At 42.0% G+C, this 22,225-nt stretch overlaps 1 protein-coding gene across 2 annotated transcripts in view; it reads left to right on the top strand.

Annotated features, from left to right (window-relative positions):
- KCNQ3 (potassium voltage-gated channel subfamily Q member 3) overlaps nt 1–22,225 on the top strand; it is a 364,542-nt gene that overhangs the window by 316,345 nt on the left and 25,972 nt on the right. For both annotated transcript variants that reach the window (XM_054498084.2, XM_054498085.2), the window contains exon 9: nt 5,573–5,599. In XM_054498084.2, the coding sequence (XP_054354059.1) occupies nt 5,573–5,599 (27 nt within the window). The remainder of the gene's footprint in view (nt 1–5,572; nt 5,600–22,225) is intronic.

The following is a 22,225-nucleotide window of genomic DNA, read 5'->3' as shown; positions in this document are numbered from 1 at the left end:
GTCAGGCTCTGACACTTTGAACCAATGTCAGCTACATCTGGAAGCCTTCAAAGCCCATGGTCTTTTCACTACTTGAGCTTCTAGAACAGACTGCATTTTTTTTGTTTTTGATACTAGGGGCCTAAGCTCAGATTGTTAAGTGTATGGGTAGTGTGCTGGACTCCTAGAACCCTTGACTTGGAAAGAAGCATAGATGGACAGTTAGCCTCATATTTGGGGCTGGAACCTGCCTCAAAGCAAGTTTCTGTCATTGTGTCTACAGGTTCAGTGGACCCTCATATAACCCAATGCTACTAATAGGGGGCTCTCTCTGTGCCCAGCCACAACTCCTCTGCAAACACATACACACACACACACACACACACATTCATTATCCTCAATTTCTCTTTCTACTCCCATCTCCAGATTATGGAAATAGAAGAGAATTGCAACTCATTTTCCGGCATAAAACCTTCCAGTCGGTGACCATGACAAAGTAAAGAAAGTCCAAAACCGGACCATGACCTCCAGGACCCTGAAAGATTGGGCCCCTGATCACCACCACCACACACCTCCTATCTTGCTTTCACTCCTCAAAAGGTTCTGGTGGCAGGTGCCACTTTCTGTTCAGGACACTCAGGGCACTCCGTCTACTAATATTTTTGATCCCCTTGTATGTATTAATCACTGGGACAACCATGGAGGGACACGGGTGACTTTCAGAGGAATCTAACTTTGATCCTGAAGGCAATGAGAAGCTAGATGAGCCAGAGAATGACATCAGTAGATCCACTTTTCAGGAAGATGATAGCAAAGAGTGTGGAGGATGGATCTATGGACTCAAGTCAAAGCAAGGAGATCAGCTAGCAAATATTGCAGGGTTCAGAGTAAGAGGAAATGAGGGCCTAGACCAAGGTAAAAGCAGTTAGAAGGGAGAGTAGAAGGAGGACCTGAAAGAGAACAGGCAAAAGGGACCCATGACTGGTGGGAGAGTTAGAGGGGTCAGAGGAAGCAAGTCTTCAATAAAAGAATGGGAAAGTTTGGGTATACTTACTTGTAACTAGACTTACTTGCTCAGAACATGACTTCCATGTTTCCATTTGATTCTAAAATGCTATCCCTGTTAAAATCATTGAGGATTTGGGATAGCATAAAGCAGGATCTTCTTAGAATGGGCAGATGACTTCCACTTAAGAGACCACAGTGACCTTGAACTCAAACAAGAACACTTTGGATGCAGAACCAAGACAATTTCCATTTGGTATGCATCCCAAGGTGTTGGCAATGGGCCCATTCTTTTGGGTTGATGTATTATAAATAAGGCATTGTCCTAGCTGTCAGAGACTTGGAGGAATACATTGTGCTGCAGACAGCTGCTGTGATATGAGAATGGTTTTTAAACTAAGAGAATACATTTCTTTCTTTCTTTTTTGAAGGACAAAAATATAATGTCCCTAGAGAAATTCATTTAGCAACCATTCTGAAGCAAGGCAGTCCCTTGGGAAAAGAAAGTCCCTGAATTCCAACCCACTCTGTATGTTAATGGCAAAGAAGTAGCTGACAACACACTGGTGTTTTCTTACCTACCTCCTAAAGGTTTTCTTGTCTTTTGTTTATGCTTGTTTTAATAACAACTTTCTTCAGATACATTTCAAAACTCACAAGAGGATTTTACATACCATAAAAGGTACCCTTTTAAAGTGAACAGTTCAGTGGTTTTGAGTATATTCACAAAGTGGGGTATCAATCACCACTATCTAATTCTAGAACAATTTTATTATCCCAGGAAGAAATTCTGTCCCAATGAGCAGATACTCCTGGTTCCCTCTTCTCCTCAGCCCCTGCAATCACTATCTACTTTCTGTCTTTATTTCACCTATCCTGAACATTTCATAGTATAATGAAATCATATAATATATTGTCTTTCTTTTATGCATGGTTTCTTTCACTTTGCATAATGTTTTCATGTTTCATTTGTGTTGTAGCGCCTATCAGAATCTTTTTCCTTTTTATAGCCAAATAATATTTGATTATATATACCACATTGTGTTTAATGATTCATCAGGTGTTGGAAATTTGAGTTGTTCCCATTTTTTGGCTTTTGTGAATAATGCTACTATGAACATTCACATACACATTCTGTGGACATATGTTTTCAACTCTCTTGGGTATATGCCTAGGAGTAGGATTGGTAAGTCTATGTTTAACTTCCTGAGGAACTGCCAGACTGTTTTCCATAGTGGCTGCACCATTTTAGATTCCTGCCAAAGGTTTGGAAGGATGAAGTTGCGTAGCCCATCTGCAACATGATGCCATATCACAATTTTCAGCTTAGTGTAGTTCTTTGTTAATTTGCAAGTATCTGTGTTTTGGGGGCTAGCAATGATGGATGATGGTGGTCTGTTCTTATTTTTTTTTATTACAAATTATAATTATAAACTCATTGTTTTGGAATTGCAAAGAATTTCAAAGAGTTTCAAGTCCAAACCCAATTTTCTATGAGAAAAACCTGAGAGCCCCCAGAAGTCAGGAACCCCCAAGAAGTTCAGGCCACATACCATGTTTGGCATAACTGAGTGCAAACCCAGGTCTTCTGATCTGCTGACCAGTGGAGACTGAATGGACTTAGTACAAGTTGGTCATAAGAGTCCGAGGGGGTACAGGAAGATGCTGGGGTAGGAGTGATGGCAGATTATACATTCTTATATACAAGCAGGGATGAGGGAAGCTGTTAAAAATCAGACATTGCTTTTTGTCAACAGAGCATGTGCATTGTTTTATTCCTGGTAGAGAGAGTGGAATTATGTCTGACTTTTCATTTTCTGTAGCTGCACCGTTCAATATGGTAGCCACTAGCCTCGTGTGGCTAGTGAGAATTTGACTGTTAGCAGTGCAATTGAGGAACAGATTTTTTAATTTTAAAGTAAATAACCTTCTGTGACTAATGACTACTCTATTGGACAGCATAGCTCTGGAATTGTTAGCTATGAGAACTGAAATGGAAATGAGAAGACTTCATCCACGATGTAGAAAATACTTGACCAAGGACAGGTAGTTCATTGTGTAACCAGGACTTGTTCCTTTTATGACCAGGGTCAAGATTATTGGAGTGCTTAGAAATGGAGAAAGGGGACTATATGCACTAGTCATTTCCTATGGCCAAATAACATTGGATCTGCTTTCATACATACTATCTTATTTAAGCTTTAGGATGTCCTGGAAGGTAAGTAGAAGGGGTAACTCCATTTTTCATAACCCCGTTTTTATAGGTAAAGAATAAGAGAGTCAATGAGATTAATTAGCTTGCTTAATATCGCTCAGCTGATAAATGATGGAACAAAGATTGGAACCCAGGTCTTGTGCCAAAACCTATGTTTTTATTTTGCATTGTATCTCTGGAAAGAAAACATTATTTAGGGAGAAAACTGGATAAAAGTAAGATGACACAAGGGTTGTTTGGATAATAAGACCCATTTTCGAAGATTGTTGTTTGGGTGGTCAAACTGAGTAAAATGTGTGAGAGTAGCTGTCTTAGTCCCTAGCCCATAGCAAGTGTTCAGTCTGGGCTGATTGAATCTGGGCCGCAAGGGAGTATTGATGCTGAAGGGGAAAGGAAGCCCCCGAATTACTGCCCTGGGAAACCACTGTTAGCAACCATGATCTAGAACACTCTGGAATGTTGTTAAAACCCTTTTATTCATTTAGTCCATTCATTTAGCATATATTTATTGATCATCCCTTATGTGCACTCTATTTGGTATTGGGGATCTAACAGTTAACTGGACAGGTCAACTGCACTGGTCCTTTCCTATCATAAGGGTAGTGAAGTTAAGATAGGGATGTGCTCATGGGATGTTGTGACTTGGAGTTGGCTGGGGCTTTGGCTAGAGCAATCTCAGTAGAGCACTGGACACAGAAGCCAGATGACATGAGGAAATGAGCAAGTGGGTTCAGTGAGTGTGGGTGACAGCTGGAGTGGATGTGAGGCCAAGAATTTTTTTCTTTGATGGAAAGGGTCTAGTAGAGAAGGATAAGTGTGCATATGGGAGAAGGGGAAAGACTAGAGGAGAGAGGAGCAGAGATGGCCTGGTCTGTAGAGTATGGGCCTTCATTAGGAGCATGGGCCCTTCATCCATTGGCACAAAACAGAAGTCCAGTGGGTGGAGCCAGATGGTGAGACCATGGGTAGATCTCAGTGAGAGGGGAGTCAAGGTCATCAGCTGGGAGGAAGGTGGAGAAGTGAGAGAAGTCTGATGGTAGAGGAGGAAGCATGAAATACTCATTGTGGAGAGTGAAAGAGGAATGGACAGTGCTAATCCTTTAAACTTTCTCCCTACCATGCCTTCTCTTCCAATATGCCCTTCAGCTGCCCCCTTGCCCTTTCCTTCCCCTTACTACCTTTCCTACTTCTCCTGGCCTCAGAGACCCAGAACATCCTAGAGAGTCACAGCTTTCTGTATCCACCTGCTTTGTGATCAACTAACTCATCACTTTATTGTGCTCATGGGGAAACAGGCCCAGAGAATGTATGGCCAGCCCAAGGCCACACTGTAACTAAATGCTGAGCTGACCCTCAAAGCAGAAATTCTTAACTCTTTTACTTCTCTGCCACAATTCTCTTGTTCTGTCTTCATCCCTCCCACCCATGGATCCCCATGTTAGGCCAGTCATTCTTTCAACATTTAGTGAGCAGTCTCATGTGCTGGGCTCCAGAGTGCTCATATTTTAGACAAGAAAAAAAAAAAACCAGACTACATGTAATTCTACTACGATGTGATCCACGTGATAATGACAGAGTACCATTCCACTTGTGAGGGGATTTGCTCAGTCTAGACCTTGGGCAATTGAATAAGAACCCCTAGGAGGGCCCCTCCAGGTGGACATAAAGGATGAGTAGGACTGTTCCAAGCAGGGAAAAGAAGAAGGGAGTTCCAGGCAGAAGGAGAGCCTGAGAAAAGGCTTGGAGTCATGAATATGTGTAAAGCACGGCTGGTGCACCTCCCATTTAGGAGTGAGGGCTCCAGAGCCAGATCACCTGGGTTTGGATCCTGACTTTGCTACCTCCTAACTGTGAGCCCTTGAGCAATTCATTTAATCCCTCTGTGCCTCAATTTTCTCCTCAGGGAAATGGGATGATAATAGTACTTCATAGGGTTGTGATGAGGATTAATTGAGTTAAGACAATGTTCGCTATGATGACAATGGTAGTGACAAAGTTATGGGTGTGTGTGACTGCTACATTATGACATTCCTGGTTTCCTGGTCTGTCTCCACCACCAAATAAATTTCCCGAGCTCAACATGAGAGCTAGGGTAGAGTAAGTGCTCAGCAACCATTTTCTGGATGAATAAATGAATGAATGAGTGGCTGAAAAGAGCCCTGAAAACCTCAGAGCCAATGGGAGTAGCATGGGCTGGGGTCTGGATGGGTAAACCCACCTCCTTCATTGGTTCCCTCCACACTGACCATCCTGTCCTAGAGCTCAACTCTGCTCCATCATCTTCAGAGAGAAGCTTTACAGCAATCTTTTGAGGAAGGATACAGCTGTTTCACGTAATTTATGCTTTATTTTTTCTCCCTCTTCTCTTTCTAGGAAAGAACAGCTGGAGGCAGCATCCAGGTAAGTTTCTGATTATGAATTCCCTTCTTCCCATCTCTGTGTCAAGACAGAGCGTCCTGTTCTGTATGGTGCAGGGCCCCATGGGAGGCCATGCTGGTCCCAAGATAAAGTCTTTGGGGTCACATTGTTGCTAACCACCATAGTCCTCTGCCTGGTTTCCTTCTGGTTGATCTGAGGGAAACTTAATAGGAATCATGGCAGCAGCCTCTTATTGAGGGTCTGGGTTCTGTGTCAGGAGTTCTGCATATGTTATCTCATTTGGTCTTCACAACCACAATGTAAAATAGGCCCTAATATCATCCCTTGTGGATGAGGAGATTGTGGCTCGGAGAGGTTGGGTTGAGATTGAGTGGCAAGACCAAAATTCAAAGTCAGGTCCGAATATTAAGACCATGTTATTTTCATGATATATCACTTCGTCTGCTTCTTGGGCTCACAGATGGTAAGTTGACTCGAGACTGTAATTCATGAGCCTCATGACTGAGGAGGTTTCCCAGTAAACCACATCTATCTATATACCTATATGACATGTAGAAACCATTTTTAAACTATTATTATTGACCAATCACTTGTGAGTCCTTACAGTCAATCTCCTGGACACTAAGTCCAAATGCTCTCCTTCTAGTGTTGACAGAATTCGGGCAGAGGAGGTGAGAGGACCCTTGACTACCTTATAGGGGAGCCGCTTGAGATCAATGGCCTTTGGGAGGCCAAGTCAAATCCTCCCAAGTGTTTCCATGAAGTCCCATCCACACAAAATCCCACTTGGAAGAGACAATTACTGACAGTGTCAGTTCTGTTTCCTTTGGATGTGTTTTCAAATGGACCACATGATTTTTTCCTGGACCCACTTTGGACTGTAAGGGCCTTTGAGGAGATCATAAAGGAGGGTTAGATGAATGACAGTAATGCTGTCAGGACATTCACTAGAGAATCTTCAGCACCTCATGGCTCCCAGAGGCAGAGTGAAAGGACACCACAGAGATCTCTGCAGATAATTCTGTGGAAACCAAGGTCCCTGGAGAGGACAGGCTCATCCCACATCACACACCCCATAAGCACCAGGAGTAGATGATCAAGGTCTCAAGACTCCCAACAGGGTGTTCTTTGCTTTCCTTCTTTCATGACCAACAGGGTTTTAAATCGTGCAGATTTTGACACTGCAAGTGAATTATTAAATCTACCTTTAGAGGCTTTTCTATACAGACATGAACAAAATTCATTGAAATATGCATTCAGATATCACTGTGCCCTGGATTCAGCACTTCCGGTTTAATTAGGGCTCAGATAGATGCATTTTGAGGCTTTCCTGGGGATGCCTCCCTAGAAAAGGGGCTTCTGATATCTTGTCATCAACTTGCTCATGTCCCATTCAAGAACCCCCCCACTCTGCCAAGAGCACAGAGGGAAAATCTATCCCATTATTTCTCACGGTCAGAGTTGCTGGGTGTTTGGTGGCTCACCCACCTCAGAGAAGAAGAGCAAAGTCATTATGTAAGTCACTCAGTCTCCTTCATCTAGGGTTGGGACAGAGTCAGATTGGCTGATGCGTTAGCAGTTGAGAAGCCAGATGTGATTATGGCTGCACAGCCTACAGGTGGAAATGAGATCTGGAGATGGGATGCAAGAATTGTCAACAGAGGAATCAATTCCTTTACGCAGGAGGTGGGGAATCAGGTGACTACAGAATGTCAGGAATGTATGTGTGCATTAGAGTCACACTTGTTGGTATGCATTTTCCACCTTACAATAGCTTCTTCAACAGGCTGACAGCCACCTGGTGTTCCAACCTTCCTTTATTCATATTTCTCTTTTTTCTTTTTCTTTTTTTTTTTTTTGTTTTTTGAGATGAAGTTTTGCTCTGTTGCCCAGGCTAGAGTGCAGTGGCACAATCTTGGCTCACTGAAACCTCTGCTTCCTGGGTTCGAGTGATTCTCCTGCCTCAGCCTCCCAAGTAGCTGGAATTATAGGTGAGCACCACCACACCCGGCTAATTTTTGTATCTTTTTTAGTAGAGACGGGGTTTCACCATGTTGGCCAAGCTAGTCTCGAACTCCTGACCTCAGGTGATCCGCCCATCTTGGTCTCCCATAGTGCTGGGATTACAGGGATGAGCCACCGGGCCCAGCCTTTATTCATATTTCTAAATAGAGTCAGATTTGGAGTTTATCTTATCGCCTTCTTCTAGCATAGGTAGCTCATACACTTGTTTATTTGTCAGCCTGATGAAAGAATTATATTCTCTGTAACTTAACATGCTGGTGCTATATTGGGGATAAGAAAAATGACTTTCCAGTCAGGTTATTGGAAAAAGCTCAAGTCCATATTTAGTTATAAAGCTATGGCTTTATAAGGGCTGTCTTGAATGTTTTGATTTACGTGGACTTGTTTGTGGAGCATAAGCCCAGCTGAATTCTTACAATGACTGGGAGGTTGGCTTTGATAATTTTATGCGAAGCATTTTACATATGTCATCTTATTTGATTCTCATGAAAGTGAAGGCAGCTGACACCCTCCCGTCCCTTCTCACCTAGTTTAGATGCCCAACTCATGATGCCCTGAGGTAGGACTCAGAACTTCCCTAATAAAGCATATATACTTTATAACGCTCGGCCCCTAGTAAGCCCACAGTAGAAGTTGGCTCTCTTCCTTCTGATTAACCTTAGAATCAGAGAGCCTGAGAAGGAAGCATAAAATTATCAAAGCCAACCTCCCACTCATTGTACGAATTCAACTGAGCTTTTATTCCTCAAACAAATCCTCATAAATCAAAACAGTCAAGACAGCCCTCATAAGCGACAGCTTTATAACCGACTATGGGCTTGAGTTCTTTTCAATAAACTGATTTAAAAGTTGTTATGTATATATACAAATATAATAAGGTTCTTATTTTATATATGACATAAATATGATACATATTTACATATACACCTGTTAAATCCTCTCTTCGTCTCTAGACCGTGAGCTCCACAAGGCTAATACTCTGCTTGAAATGTAAGATGTACCCCACATGTATTTGCTGAGTGACTATAAAAAATGACCTAATTCAAGGATGAGTTGTACCTCTCTTTTACTTATGAGGAAATTGATCTCAAGCATTTACGTAACTTACACCTAAGTCAAACACTGAAGATGGGCCTTGCAGATGCATAGGGAGTCCATGAGCCTTCCTCTGCATCAGCTGGACTCTGCCTGCAACACAGGTGGCTGTCATGCCCTTGTTATCCATGTGTGCAGAATGAGCTCGGCTAATACAATGGACACATGATCTCAGTCCTTGTCTTCCCTCAGCCAGAAGGTCTTATCTCACATTTTATGTAGCCCTCTCCTTCACTTCCTTTGGGAGCCTGCCTAATGTCACCTCCCAAGAGAGATTTTTCCTGACCCTCTGCCCATGCCCCTGTCTCTATCCCCATGATCCTATGATGATTGCCTGTTATATATATTAAGTCAGTTGCCTCCAAGGGGCTGAGCTCTTTCTGTTTTATTCGCTGCATTATCTCCCACACCTGACACAGTTCCTGGAACAGAGCCTGACACATGGTTGGCTTTCAGTAGATATTAACTTTGCGAGACAGTGGATGGATGAATGGATAGATGGATGGATGGATGAATGGGTGGATGACGGATGGATGGATGGATGGATGGATGGATGGATGGACTCATTATTCTACAAATGTCATAGTGTTCCACCCAACTTAAACTGAGGGAGGTGTACTGGTTCACATAGCCAGCCATCAGAGAGGGTGGGAACCCCTAAGAAACAAGGAATGGGACCCCAGGATTTTCTCTCTTTATCTCTTATCTCTGTTTCTCTTTTTGTGATAATTTTACTCTCAGCCGACTTTGTCCATATCAGTGAAGCAGTAGATACTAACAGCTCCAAAATCACATATATTTCCTCTGTCTTCTGTCCATCTACCCTTCACCAAACACCAGTTTTTAAAATCCCAGAGAAGCATTCAGATTGACCCAGTTTGAGTCACATATTCACACCCTGGACAATCTCTACCCCTTGAAGAGTAAAAGCCGCTACTGTCTAAGCTCTGGACCAGATTTCCACCTGTTAGAGTGGGTGGGTGTGGTGTAAGATACTATACTTAGCAGCCCCCATTAGAGTCACATGATTGAAGTGGGATACTCAGTTCTTGAAAAGAATAGGGCCCTTTTTTCCTCAAAGAATGAGGGATGAAACATCAAGTAGACAAAACATGGTAATTGTTCATTACAGGCATAAATTCTACCTGTAAGTTTTCAAATTCCTAATAATAATATTGCATTAAAGAACGTGAACAGTTAACCATATTAAGACTGGCGTTTTGTGTTAGGTCCATCATTTTGAACAGCAATAATAACTATTCAGTAGACATGCAACAGTGCTGATAATTATGGACATCTTTTTGATAGAAACTAGCATTTTTTAAATTCTCAAAATAGATAACTGTGTTGACAGCAGTTGCTTGCCTGAGCCCAAGGGTTCACTCTGTATTTTCTACCAATTCAATCTGAACAGCAGCCTTCAGGAATCTTCTCCTCTGTATTCATATTTGGAGAGGGAAAAAAATCTGTCCCAGGTACCATCTTTATCTCCTATGTGATGATTATGTCTTTCCCACTACAGAGTGGTCAAATTTAGTAGAGAATCATTCTTTGGATCAAAGAATCCAATAGTAACTTACAAAGAATGCTGACTGCTTCCCTGGCATAGTTGTAAGCACATCTCTTCTTCATAACCACCCTAAGAGATAGGTACTATTTTTAATTTCCATTTTATAGATGAGAAACTGAGGTCAGATAGATAAGTGACTTGCAGAAGATCACAAAGCTAGAAAGTAGCAAGAACAAGACTTGGATCCAGTTGGTCTAGCTCTGTAGTTCATGGTTCCTACCACTATGCTCCTCCTTCCAGCTGTTGGGAACAGTTACCTAGTCAGTCACGGCAGGTGTCCCTTTTGCTCGTTCTGTTTTCTTCTACCCTTTCTTGGCCCACCTAGCTGAAGTCCCTGACACAGGAGGAGGCTATAGAGGCAAGAAAAGGCACAGAGCCAGGGTCATCTGTGGTGTGAAAGAACATTTGGTTAGACACTATAATTCACACTTTGCCTTCTCCCTGTGACATCAGCCACATGAAATTTATCTCAGAGTCATGAACAATGTTGGCAATCAAATGCCTTCCATGCTTCAAAATCAATGACTACTAAAGGTAAACATGAATTTAGAGCTCAATCAATCCAATCCCCTAATTTTACTGATGAGGAAATTGTTAACCAGAGCAAAACAAAAGGCTTGAACACAACCCCATAGCTATTAGTATTTTCTCGTGCTATCCAGACCCAGCAACATTATCCCAGGCTGCAGAGTAACTGAGATGCAGAGGTGAGATTTGGACCAATTTTATTTAACCTCAGAGGAATCCCAGATATGTCCTGAAGGCTTAGTCTCAGTTTTCCTCTTGGGATAATGGGGTGTGGAGGGCTAAGTAATTCCCCTCTGAATTATGAACCAATTAAGAAATATACCTAGAAATCAAAGGATTAAAACACAGGTTATCAGACACCGCATGTTCTCATTCATAAGTGGGAGTTGAACAATGAGAACACATGGACACAGGGAGGGGAACATCACATACCGGGGCCTGTCGGTGGATGGGGGGCAAGGGGCAGGAGAGCATTAGGACAAATACCTAATGCATGTGGGGCTTAAAACATAGATGATGGGTTGATAGGTGCAGCAAACCACCATGGCACATGTATACCTGTGGAACAAACCTGCACGTTCTGCACATGTATCCCATAACTTAAAGTGAAATTAATAAAAATAAAAAATAAAATAAAATAAAACACAGGTTACATTTTCTGGGTAAAGCAAGATTGGCTCTGGGGGCAACACTTCTCACCAAGTGTGTCCTTGGAAACAGCACAGAGACAGAGCAGACACTCTCCCAGCCAGCCACTGGGTACTGAGAGCTAGAGAGAGAAAGACCATATCTGAACACTGACATTTAATACAGAACTCTCCCAATCAAAGAACATGGGTGAATGGCTATTGCACACACCATAACCCAGTTGGATAATTCACCTCCTTCCATGTAGAGAAGCTAGTAGAGTTATCAGCTTCTTCCCAATTCTTCTGAAAGTATAGACATTGCATTTTTATGACCTCAAAAATAGGGAAAAGATGGTCCTCCGTATGGTTCATGTGGCCTTCTCTCTACCTATGAGTATGGTATCCCTTAGCACACAAGAATGTGTCTCGGCTCCCTGACTTGGCTTCATCAGTCTGAAAATAGAACTTTTCACTAAGTACATTCACCAAGCCCTCATTTGCTATTAGATTTCTAGAGCAGCCATAACAAATTGCCACATAATGGGCTGACTTAGAACAACAGAAATTTATTCTCTCACAGTTCTGGAAGCTAGAAGTCTGGAATCAAAATGTTGCCTGCCCATGCTCCCTCCAAAGGCTGTAGACCAGAGTCCTTTCTTGCCTCTTCCTAGCTTCAGGTAATTCATGCTGATCCTTGGGCTTTTCGACTCATTCCTCCAATCTCTGCCTCCCACTTTACATGGCTTTCTTCCCTCTGAGTGTGTCTGTGTCCCAAATCTCCCTCTCATTTCTCTTATAAAGGCAACAGTCATTGGATTAAAGCCCCACCCTAATTCAATATGCCCTCATCTTTACTTGATTCCATCAGCAAAGACCCTGTTTCCAAATAAAGTCATGTTCCCAAGTATTGGGTTAGCGATACTACATGTTTGTGTGGGGCAACACAATTTAACCCTCTGTGTTTGCCAAAAACAAGTGTGGTAGGTTGCATGTGGTGGGAACCTGTCTCAGCAGATCCAGGACACATGACTTTGAGATAGATATTTATGAAAGATTTAGGTTTTATTATCCCCCTACACCAATGGGGACACTAGGGATTAGCAAGGTGAAACAACTCACACAGGGGCTGGGATTTGAACCTGCATCTGCCTGGATCCCTCCAGATCTATGGTCATTTCTTCTCTTTAACCAGGGAATAAAAATAACTAGGTAGTAGAATTAGGAGGTAGTCATAGCCGTAGGGACTGAGGACAGAGTCCAGAGTCAGACTACTAGACTTCAAAACCTGGCTTCCCTTGTAATTAGCTGTGTGCTCTTGGCAACTTATGCAACCTCTCTGTGTCTCCATGTTCTTATCTGTGGAAATCATAATAATGCTGACCACATGGGCTGGCTGGAATCATACCTATCATGTCTTGAAGAGAGCTCAGCCTGTAGTAAATGCTTTCTTCAAGACATGATAGATGCTCACTAGAGATCAGTGCTGATCAACTGGTGTATTATTCAGACAAGAGATTTGGGTAAATGGAGAAAACATTTCTTACGAGACCAGAAGAAAATAATATGTCGCTCTCCACATTCACATCAGTGTCATTGGAGTACCAGCTGCAAATGTCCTGGAATCATCCTCATAGATCCTCAGACTCACTGGATTAGAGGGAACCAAACAGGCCTTTGAGTTCAGCAGAACTAATTTTGCAAACCTGTTTAACTGAGAGAACCCAATTAACACATCAGAGTTATTTCAGAATAATGATGCTGTTCCTTCCAATCCAGTGGTCAGTCCAATCACAATCCTGCTTCCTCCTTGCTTTACCTGTCCTTCCCCTTCCCCAGAATAGCCAGCCCTTTGGGAATCACCTGCCACCTGGGCCCAAGGTCCCTTATCTCTAGAAGGCAGAGATTGAGCTAGATGATTTCCAAGCCACTTCAGGTCCTTTGTGCTATAAGTTTCCAGCCACAATAGTAGAATTGGAACCATGTTGTTTTGCCACGTTAGACATTGCAAGTTACAGATTACTTTTAATAATGTTGGCTGTGTGATTCTGGGCACATTACAAACTTCACTGTGCTTCAGTTTCCTCATCTATATGATGGTTATAATAAGGGTACCTATCTCCTAGGGCTGTGGTAAGGATTGCGTGCTTAGAATAGAGCCTGGCCCATGGTAAGTATTATTTAAAGGTTTGCTTTTATTATCATTGTTATCCTGATTTGCACCCGTATTTCCAGGTTTTCTTGGCCTGGGGTTATTTTCATATAGTGTAGAGCTAGTTTAGGAGTCAGATCAACGTAGATTTGAATCCTGGCTTTGCAACACTTTTCTCCTTGCTTCCATCCATCCTTCCTTCATTCTATCCTCTGCCTTCCCTAACCTAAACACTGAGCATTAAGAGCTCTGCTTTTTGTCAGCCCTGAAGATTATCAGGGAATTGTAACTCATATCCTAATGGGAAAGGCCCTCACAATCTGATGGGAGGAGCAGATGTGTCAGCCGAAAAGAACAATGTAGTGTCGGGAGTGCTGGCAGGGATATGTTAGAGACACAGGGGCAGGGGAAACAGGCACAAAGGAAGGAAACTCTTAAGCTCTACCAGAAACGAGAGAACAGGGAAGAATCCACTGAAGACCTTTCCTTTGTCCTCTCAAGGGCTAAGTAGATTTACACCAAACTGAAGAAAGAATTAAGGTCCTAATTTTGTTCCTTCCATCTTTCATTCTTTCATCAAGCCGTGGGTGCCTAGGCCTGTGATCTTTTCTCCAATCACCTGATTCTATTGTAGGAAAAAAATGAGTTCTTGTCACATGACCAGGAAAGATTAGGCATGCAGGCACTTTGAAGAGTGAGAGGTCACAAAATTTATTGGGTGAAAAGGAAAAAAGAAAAATAACACAGCAAAGTGAGAGGAGTTCCTGTTAATAGATTTCCATCTCTCAGCTGGAATCCCAGGTCACCACCCAGGAACAGGAGAGGCCAGGCTCCTCCTCCCTGCAAGCAGCACAAACTTCCTGCAGCCCCACCCCATCATCCCAGTGCACAGGCTGGTTGGGGATTCTCCAGGGACCTTACCAGCCTCCTGCATCTATCACTCCCTCCTCTAAAGAAGTACATCTAACTGCCATTAGAATAAGGATAAGGATAAGGATGAAGACAGATCTTAACTGCTGCCTGTTGACAGGGGGTGCTGTTTTGGGAAAACGGCAGTCAAATCGCCCTCAGGGGCCTATCCAAGGGTTCCCACCAGAAGGGGCCATTGCCCAAGGCTCCAGTTGCATGACTGGAGTTTCATGGCCTGAAGAAGAGACAAACTGAGTTGTTAGAAAACACGTATAAATATGAAATAAAAGGGTGTGGTAAGGACAGCTCAAAAATCCCAGGGGCTTTTACCAGTTTGTATGGGGAGAAGGGGGCAAAAAGCCTGACTGGTTTAAAAAAAAAAAAAAAAAAAAATTTACCCTTTTGGTGGCACATCAGGCTTCTGGGTTCCCTTCCCCTGAGCCCAGTCCTAAGCCAACCAGCTTAAGATTTGGGACATTAACTTTTCCCAGTTTGGAGGATCTATCTGAAGGGAGTGTCCCATAATACACAGACACAATTACCTATCAATGAAGAGAGGACAGAGGAGGAAAAAGGAAAAAAAAAAAAGGCATTTTTTTCAAAGGCGACCCAGGGGTTCAGGATGCATTTGAAAGGGGTACAGACTGAAGATGAATGGCTACTCATCTAGATAGAGGGGAATAGGTGTCCCTGGCTCCTTTCTCTTCCTATCAAATACCTAGGGTACATGAGGGAGGGAAAATGAGGCATTCCTCTTTCTCTCCTTCCTCCTTCTATCCCTGAGTCCTGGTGACCATGACAGGGTGCCACCCATGGGTGTTAAAGAGGCTTTCACCCATGTTAATGGGGGGGACTTGTGGGGTAGGAGTATCCACTATTACCCACATATGCCCTCTTTCCCCTGCTGTCAATGGCCTTGAATTACCTAGACCTCATTTATGCCATGAATACTAGTGTGATATAAGAGGGTGTTTTTATCCATGAAACGGGAAGCTTGGCTTAATCAGCAGGAATCAGTCATGCTAACCTGTGCTGTGCCTTTTGACTGGTGTTATCATCTGCCTCTGGATCCCTCAGATCCAGTTTTCTTTCCTAGGGCTTTGACCCAAAGCTTGGAATTGAGTTTGGAACAAAAATGTATCTTGGGGGGTTGCATGGACTCCTTATCATAAGCTGGATACTAAAGTTAAGCTGTGGAATGGAGTCCTTCTCTAACAAGGGACAGAAAAGGATGTCTTATGACACATACAGGGAGAGAAAAGGATCTCTTTGGATGCATGGTGCTTGGCTTTGTTTGTCTCTCTTGGTCTTACTTTCCCAAAAAGGAAACCTCTGGGTTAGGGGCACTCTATTCCCATCATCTAGCAGGATTTGCAAGATAATGGCTCAGAACTAGGATATTGATCCAGATTTTTACATTACCCATCCCTCTTGTTTCTTCTGAGCTGCAGCCAGAGATTGCTGGTTGGTTCACAGGAACAATCAGGGTTAGTCTAAAATGTAGGCAAAAACTTAAAAACAACTAATGAGTTGAGAATTTAATGACAAACTTATAATATGTTTTGAGACATAATTCCTCTCTCTCCAATACTCGTTTTTGTTTAAAAAAATCATGATAGGATGGAGTTGTTTGCAAAATACATTTTAGTCTTATACTTGGCCTGATTATTTGCATAAAGTGCAGCTAGAATAATTATCTCTACATAGGCCTTTTAGATTGGCTTTGATGGAACTCTGTCCCACAAGGAATCTCAGATAAGACCTTCTAAAGCAGAGCCCAGCCATGGGTTTGTATCCTCAAACACCTATGAGTTGGGTGATCCTCTCCTCTTAAGGTCCCAAGATAAACTTGGAGCTCCCAGGCCTGTTAGAAAGTGACATTTTTTACTGACCACAGGTCAGGAACCCTGTACAGGGACAGTGTAGACAAAGGTATGAGGCCAGTTTTTTTCCAAGGGGCTTGTATTGGCTCTGCAAGTCAAGCTTGACTCCTTAAAGAGAAGAATACCCTTCCAGTCAAAGCCTTGGTAAAACAACCAGTTTCTATAATTGTGTCCTGTTGCAAAAGAAAATGGATTCTTATTGCAGTGATGCAAACAACTGTATTGCCATGAGTAAAGAATACTCACAACTAGTTTCCAAATTCTAGGACAAGCAGGCAGAGAGAAAGAAACATGCTCCAAATTTTGTTCACAGAGTATACCTTACTCAATTGTTAAATTCTGTAAATAGTTCAAAGTAAGTTTCCTTGACTCTGAAAAACAAAACAAAAACCAGCAATATTCCAAGCAAAAGTCAAAAAGATTGCTTTGGTTTTCTGTGAGTTCATTCAGTTAGCTCTTGTTTTGCTTGATATTCATGAACATTTTAGCTCTTCATTAGTCCTGTACATTTTTTCTTTATTCCAATGGCACAGTCTCCAAAGTTATCAGAAACCTGTATTTGAGAGCATCTGCCAAAGTTCTGTAGCTTACTATAAACCATCTTTTGAAAGAGATTAAAACAAGACAACAATTGTCAAAATGCCCAAGGTAGTTAGAGTTAGAAACACAATTGACAAAGAAGTTTGGTTATCTCATGGTATCCAATAACTTAACATAACCTTAATTATGATAGCACATACTTAGACATTAGAATTTTAGAAATCCCATACAATTTTGGAACATATATTGATATTATTCACCAAAATATAGCCTAAAAAAAATTGAATACAACTGTAGCAATCCCATATACATAAACATGTCAAATAATCCTATTTACTTCTCTTTTCTGGGTACTCTAGAGGCCCTCTGAAGCATCCAAAAATCCAGATATCAGGAAACACAGTTTTGAAATGGAAGTTTGATTTGGGCAAGCCTGTTAAATATGTTAGAGGCTTAAAGCACTTGACATTATGAAATAGAATTACATAGTACCATAAATTATTTTGCCAAAATGATGACTCAGAAATTCTAAAAAAGCAAAAACCTTTTATAACCCTTTACAAATTTTGCTAAAGAGATTAGTGCCTTGAGAATACCTTGTTGTGCTTTTATTTTAATGCTCAATTTACAGAAAAACCATATAATACCCTTTTGTATTTAATCAATATGTTCACATGTGGAATTTTTGCAAGATTAATTTTTACAATACCTCCACCATTTGTTTAAACTTTTAGCTTTATCATATCTAATTTAAAACAATTCTTTAGCCTTAGGTGAGAATTTATATTTTTATGCTTTTTTCTAATCTTTTATTAAAAACACATTTTACTGTTCTTACACACCTTGCACATAAATCTATTTCCAGTATTCTCAATTACATGTCATAATGGTAACTGTTAGCAATTTTTAATGTAAAACCTGGTAAGTTGTTTTGATTATGTGCTAGGTGCAGCCAAGGTTTGACTCCTTCCAACATAATTAAGGGTGTAGTTAGTTCCACATGTCCCCAGGCCTTACCAGTTGTGAAGCTGGCAAATTGAAAAGTTCTCAAAAGCCAAAAAAGCAGCCTATAACCTTAAAACATTTAGCCAACCTAGTATCTGACCTGCATAATTTAGTCCATCTATTTATATTTTGATGACATCTGCTTTTTACCAATAATTATTAGGGCTGTTTTTATTTTTCAAAGATTAAAGTCACATGAAATGAAAGGTACCACAGCTTTTATCTTCCCTTTAAAAAATGTTTGATCCAAGCACTTACCTTCTTTTAGGCCAATTAATTAAAGCTCTTTTTATAGACATCACACACACAACACATATATAACTACACAGACAGGCAGAAGAAAACCCAGTCCCCATAAGATCTTTTGTTTGCCAATCTCCTATTTGGATTATTGGCCTCCAGGTACTTTTAATTCCTGGGGTTCTAGGAGGAAAACAGAGGTCTCTCCCCTCTCATGTGTGCATTAAAAGTGGCAAGGCAAAATGAAGAAAATATTTCAGTCAACCGAAAAAAAAACCTTTTCCCAGCAAAACAAGGTCCAAGAAAAGGAAAACATAAAGTCCTTGTAAATATAACTATAACTTGGATAATCCACTTTTAATTAAGGTGAGCATGCCTTAAGAAAATCCTTTTAACTCCCTTATTAGCCGACTTTAGCCATGCCAAGCAGCCAATATTTCTGGCTTTCAAACTTTACTAAAGGCTCAGAGAAAGGAAAATCCAAGGTGGTTCATGGAGGGTAAGGGAATCAACAAACCACAAAAGTTCACATATCAAACCAGAAAGGACTCATTCCCTGGGCCAGGATTGAATCCAGGCCGCCCAAAGGCTAAACAAAGCCCTGCCACGAGGTTACAGGCCATGCCCTCAAGGATGTAAATCAAGATGGAGGCCTGCAGCAAAGTTTGCTACCAGCCATACAGAAAGACGTGCAAAGCACACCAGATTGGCTACAGCTTAAGACTAACCTCACAAATCCTTTCTCACATTTAAAACTCTACCAAAAATACAGCGATCCCCATCATTCCCAGCCCAACAAAATGTCTTCTAAAAGGAAAAAAAAAAAAAACACCTTGTTTAAAAGTCATCTGCTGACAGGGTAGAGAAAAGGAGGTTAAATGCACGGCTGTGTTAACTGCTGACAGGGTGGAGAAGAGAAAAGGATGACTGGGGGAAGAACCTCTTATTCTTATGGCAAATGGTTTCTGCACCAGGGAGAGAAGCTTAAGTATTGTGGGACAGAGCTGGACTCTCTGGCTGGGGGATGGGGGGACTCTGTGGACATGTGGCGGAGAATGCCAGCCAGTTGCTTGGGGCCCAGGCAGCAGTTGTGGCTCATCCTTACCCTGCATGGCCATTGGCCACTGCACACACATGAGGCACACACCACAGCCATGCACTCCAGCCAGTAGGGAAGCGGAGGCAGGCAGCTGCCTGGTCCAACTGACCTGCACGTATGTCTGTGGCCCTTGGGGTGGATGTGGAACACCTCCAGTATTGTATTGTAAAAGGAAAGATAGGTGTTATTACTGTCCCAAAACAATGAAGCAAATGCCATAGGACCAAAAGGCTCAGAAGCAAAAGTTAAAGGTTTTGGGTCCCCATTTCACCCTCCTTTCCTCAGATCCCATGTTCTGGGCACCAAAAAAATGTTGTAGGAAGAAACCGGGTTCTTGTCACATGACCAGGAAAGATTAGGCATGCAGACACTTTGAAGGGAGAGGGGTTACGGAACTTATTGGGCAAAAGGAAAAAGGAAAAACCACACAGCAAAGCGAGAAGGGTTCCTATTAACAGGTCCCCATCTCACAGATAGCATCCCAAGTCACCACCCAGAAACAGGAGAGGCCAGGCTCCTCTCCGGGGCAAGCGGCAGGAACTTCTCGCGGCCCCACCCCGTCCTCCCAGTGCGCAGGCCTGTTAGAGATTCCCTGGGACCTTCCCCCCTCATCTGCCTCCTGCATCTATCAATTCTATATGAGAAATCTCTAGAAATGTCAATTGATTAGATCAGCTAAGAAGCACACCCACGTCCCAAGAAAAATGCACAGAAAACCTAAATGAACGGCGAATCTTTGTTTCTAGCTACAAAATAATAAATTCCTCTGTAGAGAAATAAAGTGTATGGTCAGAATTCTCCAGTAAAACAGAACCAATGGAATATATCGAGGTGTATAACAGGAGATTTATTATAGGAATTGGGTCACGTAATTATAGAAGCTGAGAAATCTCACAATCTGCTGTCCACAAGCTGGAGAACCAGGAAAGCCAGCAGTGTAATTCAGTCCAAGTCCAAAGGCCTGAGAACCGTGAGCTCCAATGGTATAAGTCCTGGAGTTCAAAGGCCTGAGAACCAGGAGCTCCAATCTCCAAGGCAAGAGAATATGAATGTCCCAGCTCAAACAAAGACAGTGAATTCACCTTTTCCCTCCTTTTGATCTATTTGGGCTCTCAAAGGGTTAGATGATGTCCATCCACATTGGTGAAGGCTGATCTTTTCTCAGTCCACTGATTCAACTGCTAATCTCTTCCACCCTCACAGACACATCCAGAAATAATGTTTTATCAGCTATCTGAGGATCCCTTGGCTCAGTCAAGTTGACACATAAAATTAACCATCACACAAAAGATAGGAGTTATTTGGTTCTCCCAGCTCTACCGTGAACAGTGTGAAAGCTGTAAAGAAATTGCCAGCCTTGGCAACACGGTGAAACCCCGTCTCTACTAAAACACAAAAAATTAGCTGGGCATAGTGGTGTGCGCCTGTAATCCCAGCTACTCGGGAGGCTGAGGCAGTAGAATCGCTTGAACCTGGGAGGCGGAGGTTGCAGTGAGCCAAGAGCCAGCCTGGGTGACACAGCAAGACTCTGTCTCAAAAAAAAAAAGAAATTATCATCATCTTCTTCAATGTTTATACCATTTAAGGAAGGTCCGTCAAGTTCCAGGCCCCTTTTCTTTTGGCCACTTCACGTTCATTATCATCTCATCTCCAGTTAGCATTTCCCATTTTAAAGAATAAAATATCTTAAGAAATAAACACAGACAGCAACTTTCATTTATAGTCTTTTCTTAGAGAGAAAAATAGGACACCAAAGCCTCAAAAGTTTGGCATATGGAAGGTGACTGGTGTTTATTACCTGTCTGCTTTCTCTGTCTCTCTCAGGGTGGACCATGGTGCTAGGAAGCCTCTAAAAGTACTCTTAAAGGGGACTGCAGATCTTTTGTTAGTCCCCACCCTTTCCACATGAAAAGATTAAAGGATGAAAGAATGAAGGAGAGAAGGCCTTGACTCCTATAAGTGGGCTTGGCTGTTCTGTGCTGGGCACTCAGTCTGCACCATTGTACTGAGCACTCATATCAAAATGGCACAAGACAGATTACCCCTTTCTTCAAAATACTCTCTTTTTTGGCTCTAGTGACACTGCTTCCATTCATTCATCATCCATATATCCACCATCCATCCATCTATCATCCATGCACCCATCTTCATCCATCCATTCATCTCTCTATCATCTATTCACTTATCCATCCATTCACCCACCATTCAATGAATATTTATTAAGACACTCCTGTGTACCAGAAACCATTATAGAGTCTGGGAATACAGCAATGAATAAAAAAGACACAGTCCCCAACTTCTTACTTGACACGATGCCTCTCAGTCTTCCTAAAAGTAACATGTCCCAAACTCCACTTTTGATTTTTTCTCCACACTTGCTTGTTCCAAGTCTTGCCCAACTCCAAAAATAATAGCTTATAATGATGGTTATAATAAGGGTACCTATGTGATTGCACAACCTATCTGTGCAATGAGAAACCAGGGGTGTTTATTTATCAGTCTTTTTCCTCACAGCCCATCTAGAACCCATCAGGGAATATTGGTGTACTAGTCGAAAATCAATGTCAAAGTTCTAGTCTTCTTACTCTACCCACTGCAATCACCCTACTCCACAGCAGTAGCATCTTTTGCCTGGATATCTTCAGTGGTTTCCTTTTCAGTCTCTCTTTTTTGTTTTTGCTTACCATGGATCCATTCTCCACCAAAAAACCCATTGTGTTCTTTTTAAATTTTTTTAAAATTGTAGTCAGATACACATAACATAAAATGTTGCTATCTTAACCATTTTTAAGAGTACAGATCTTGGCCAGGGGCAGCAGCTCATGCCTCTAATCCCAGCACTTTGGGAGGCCGAGGCGGACGTATCACCTGAGCTCAAGAGTTCAAAACTAATCTGGCCAACATGGCAAAACGCCGTTTCTACTAAAAATACAAAAATTAGCCAGGCTTGTTTGAAACTAATCTGGCCAACATAG

The sequence above is a fragment of the Pongo pygmaeus genome, chromosome 7 (genome assembly GCF_028885625.2).
Source record: "Pongo pygmaeus isolate AG05252 chromosome 7, NHGRI_mPonPyg2-v2.0_pri, whole genome shotgun sequence".
NCBI lineage: Eukaryota > Metazoa > Chordata > Mammalia > Primates > Hominidae > Pongo > Pongo pygmaeus.
Note: the sequence above shows the minus strand (reverse complement) of the source record. Positions and strands in the feature narration are given on the sequence as shown.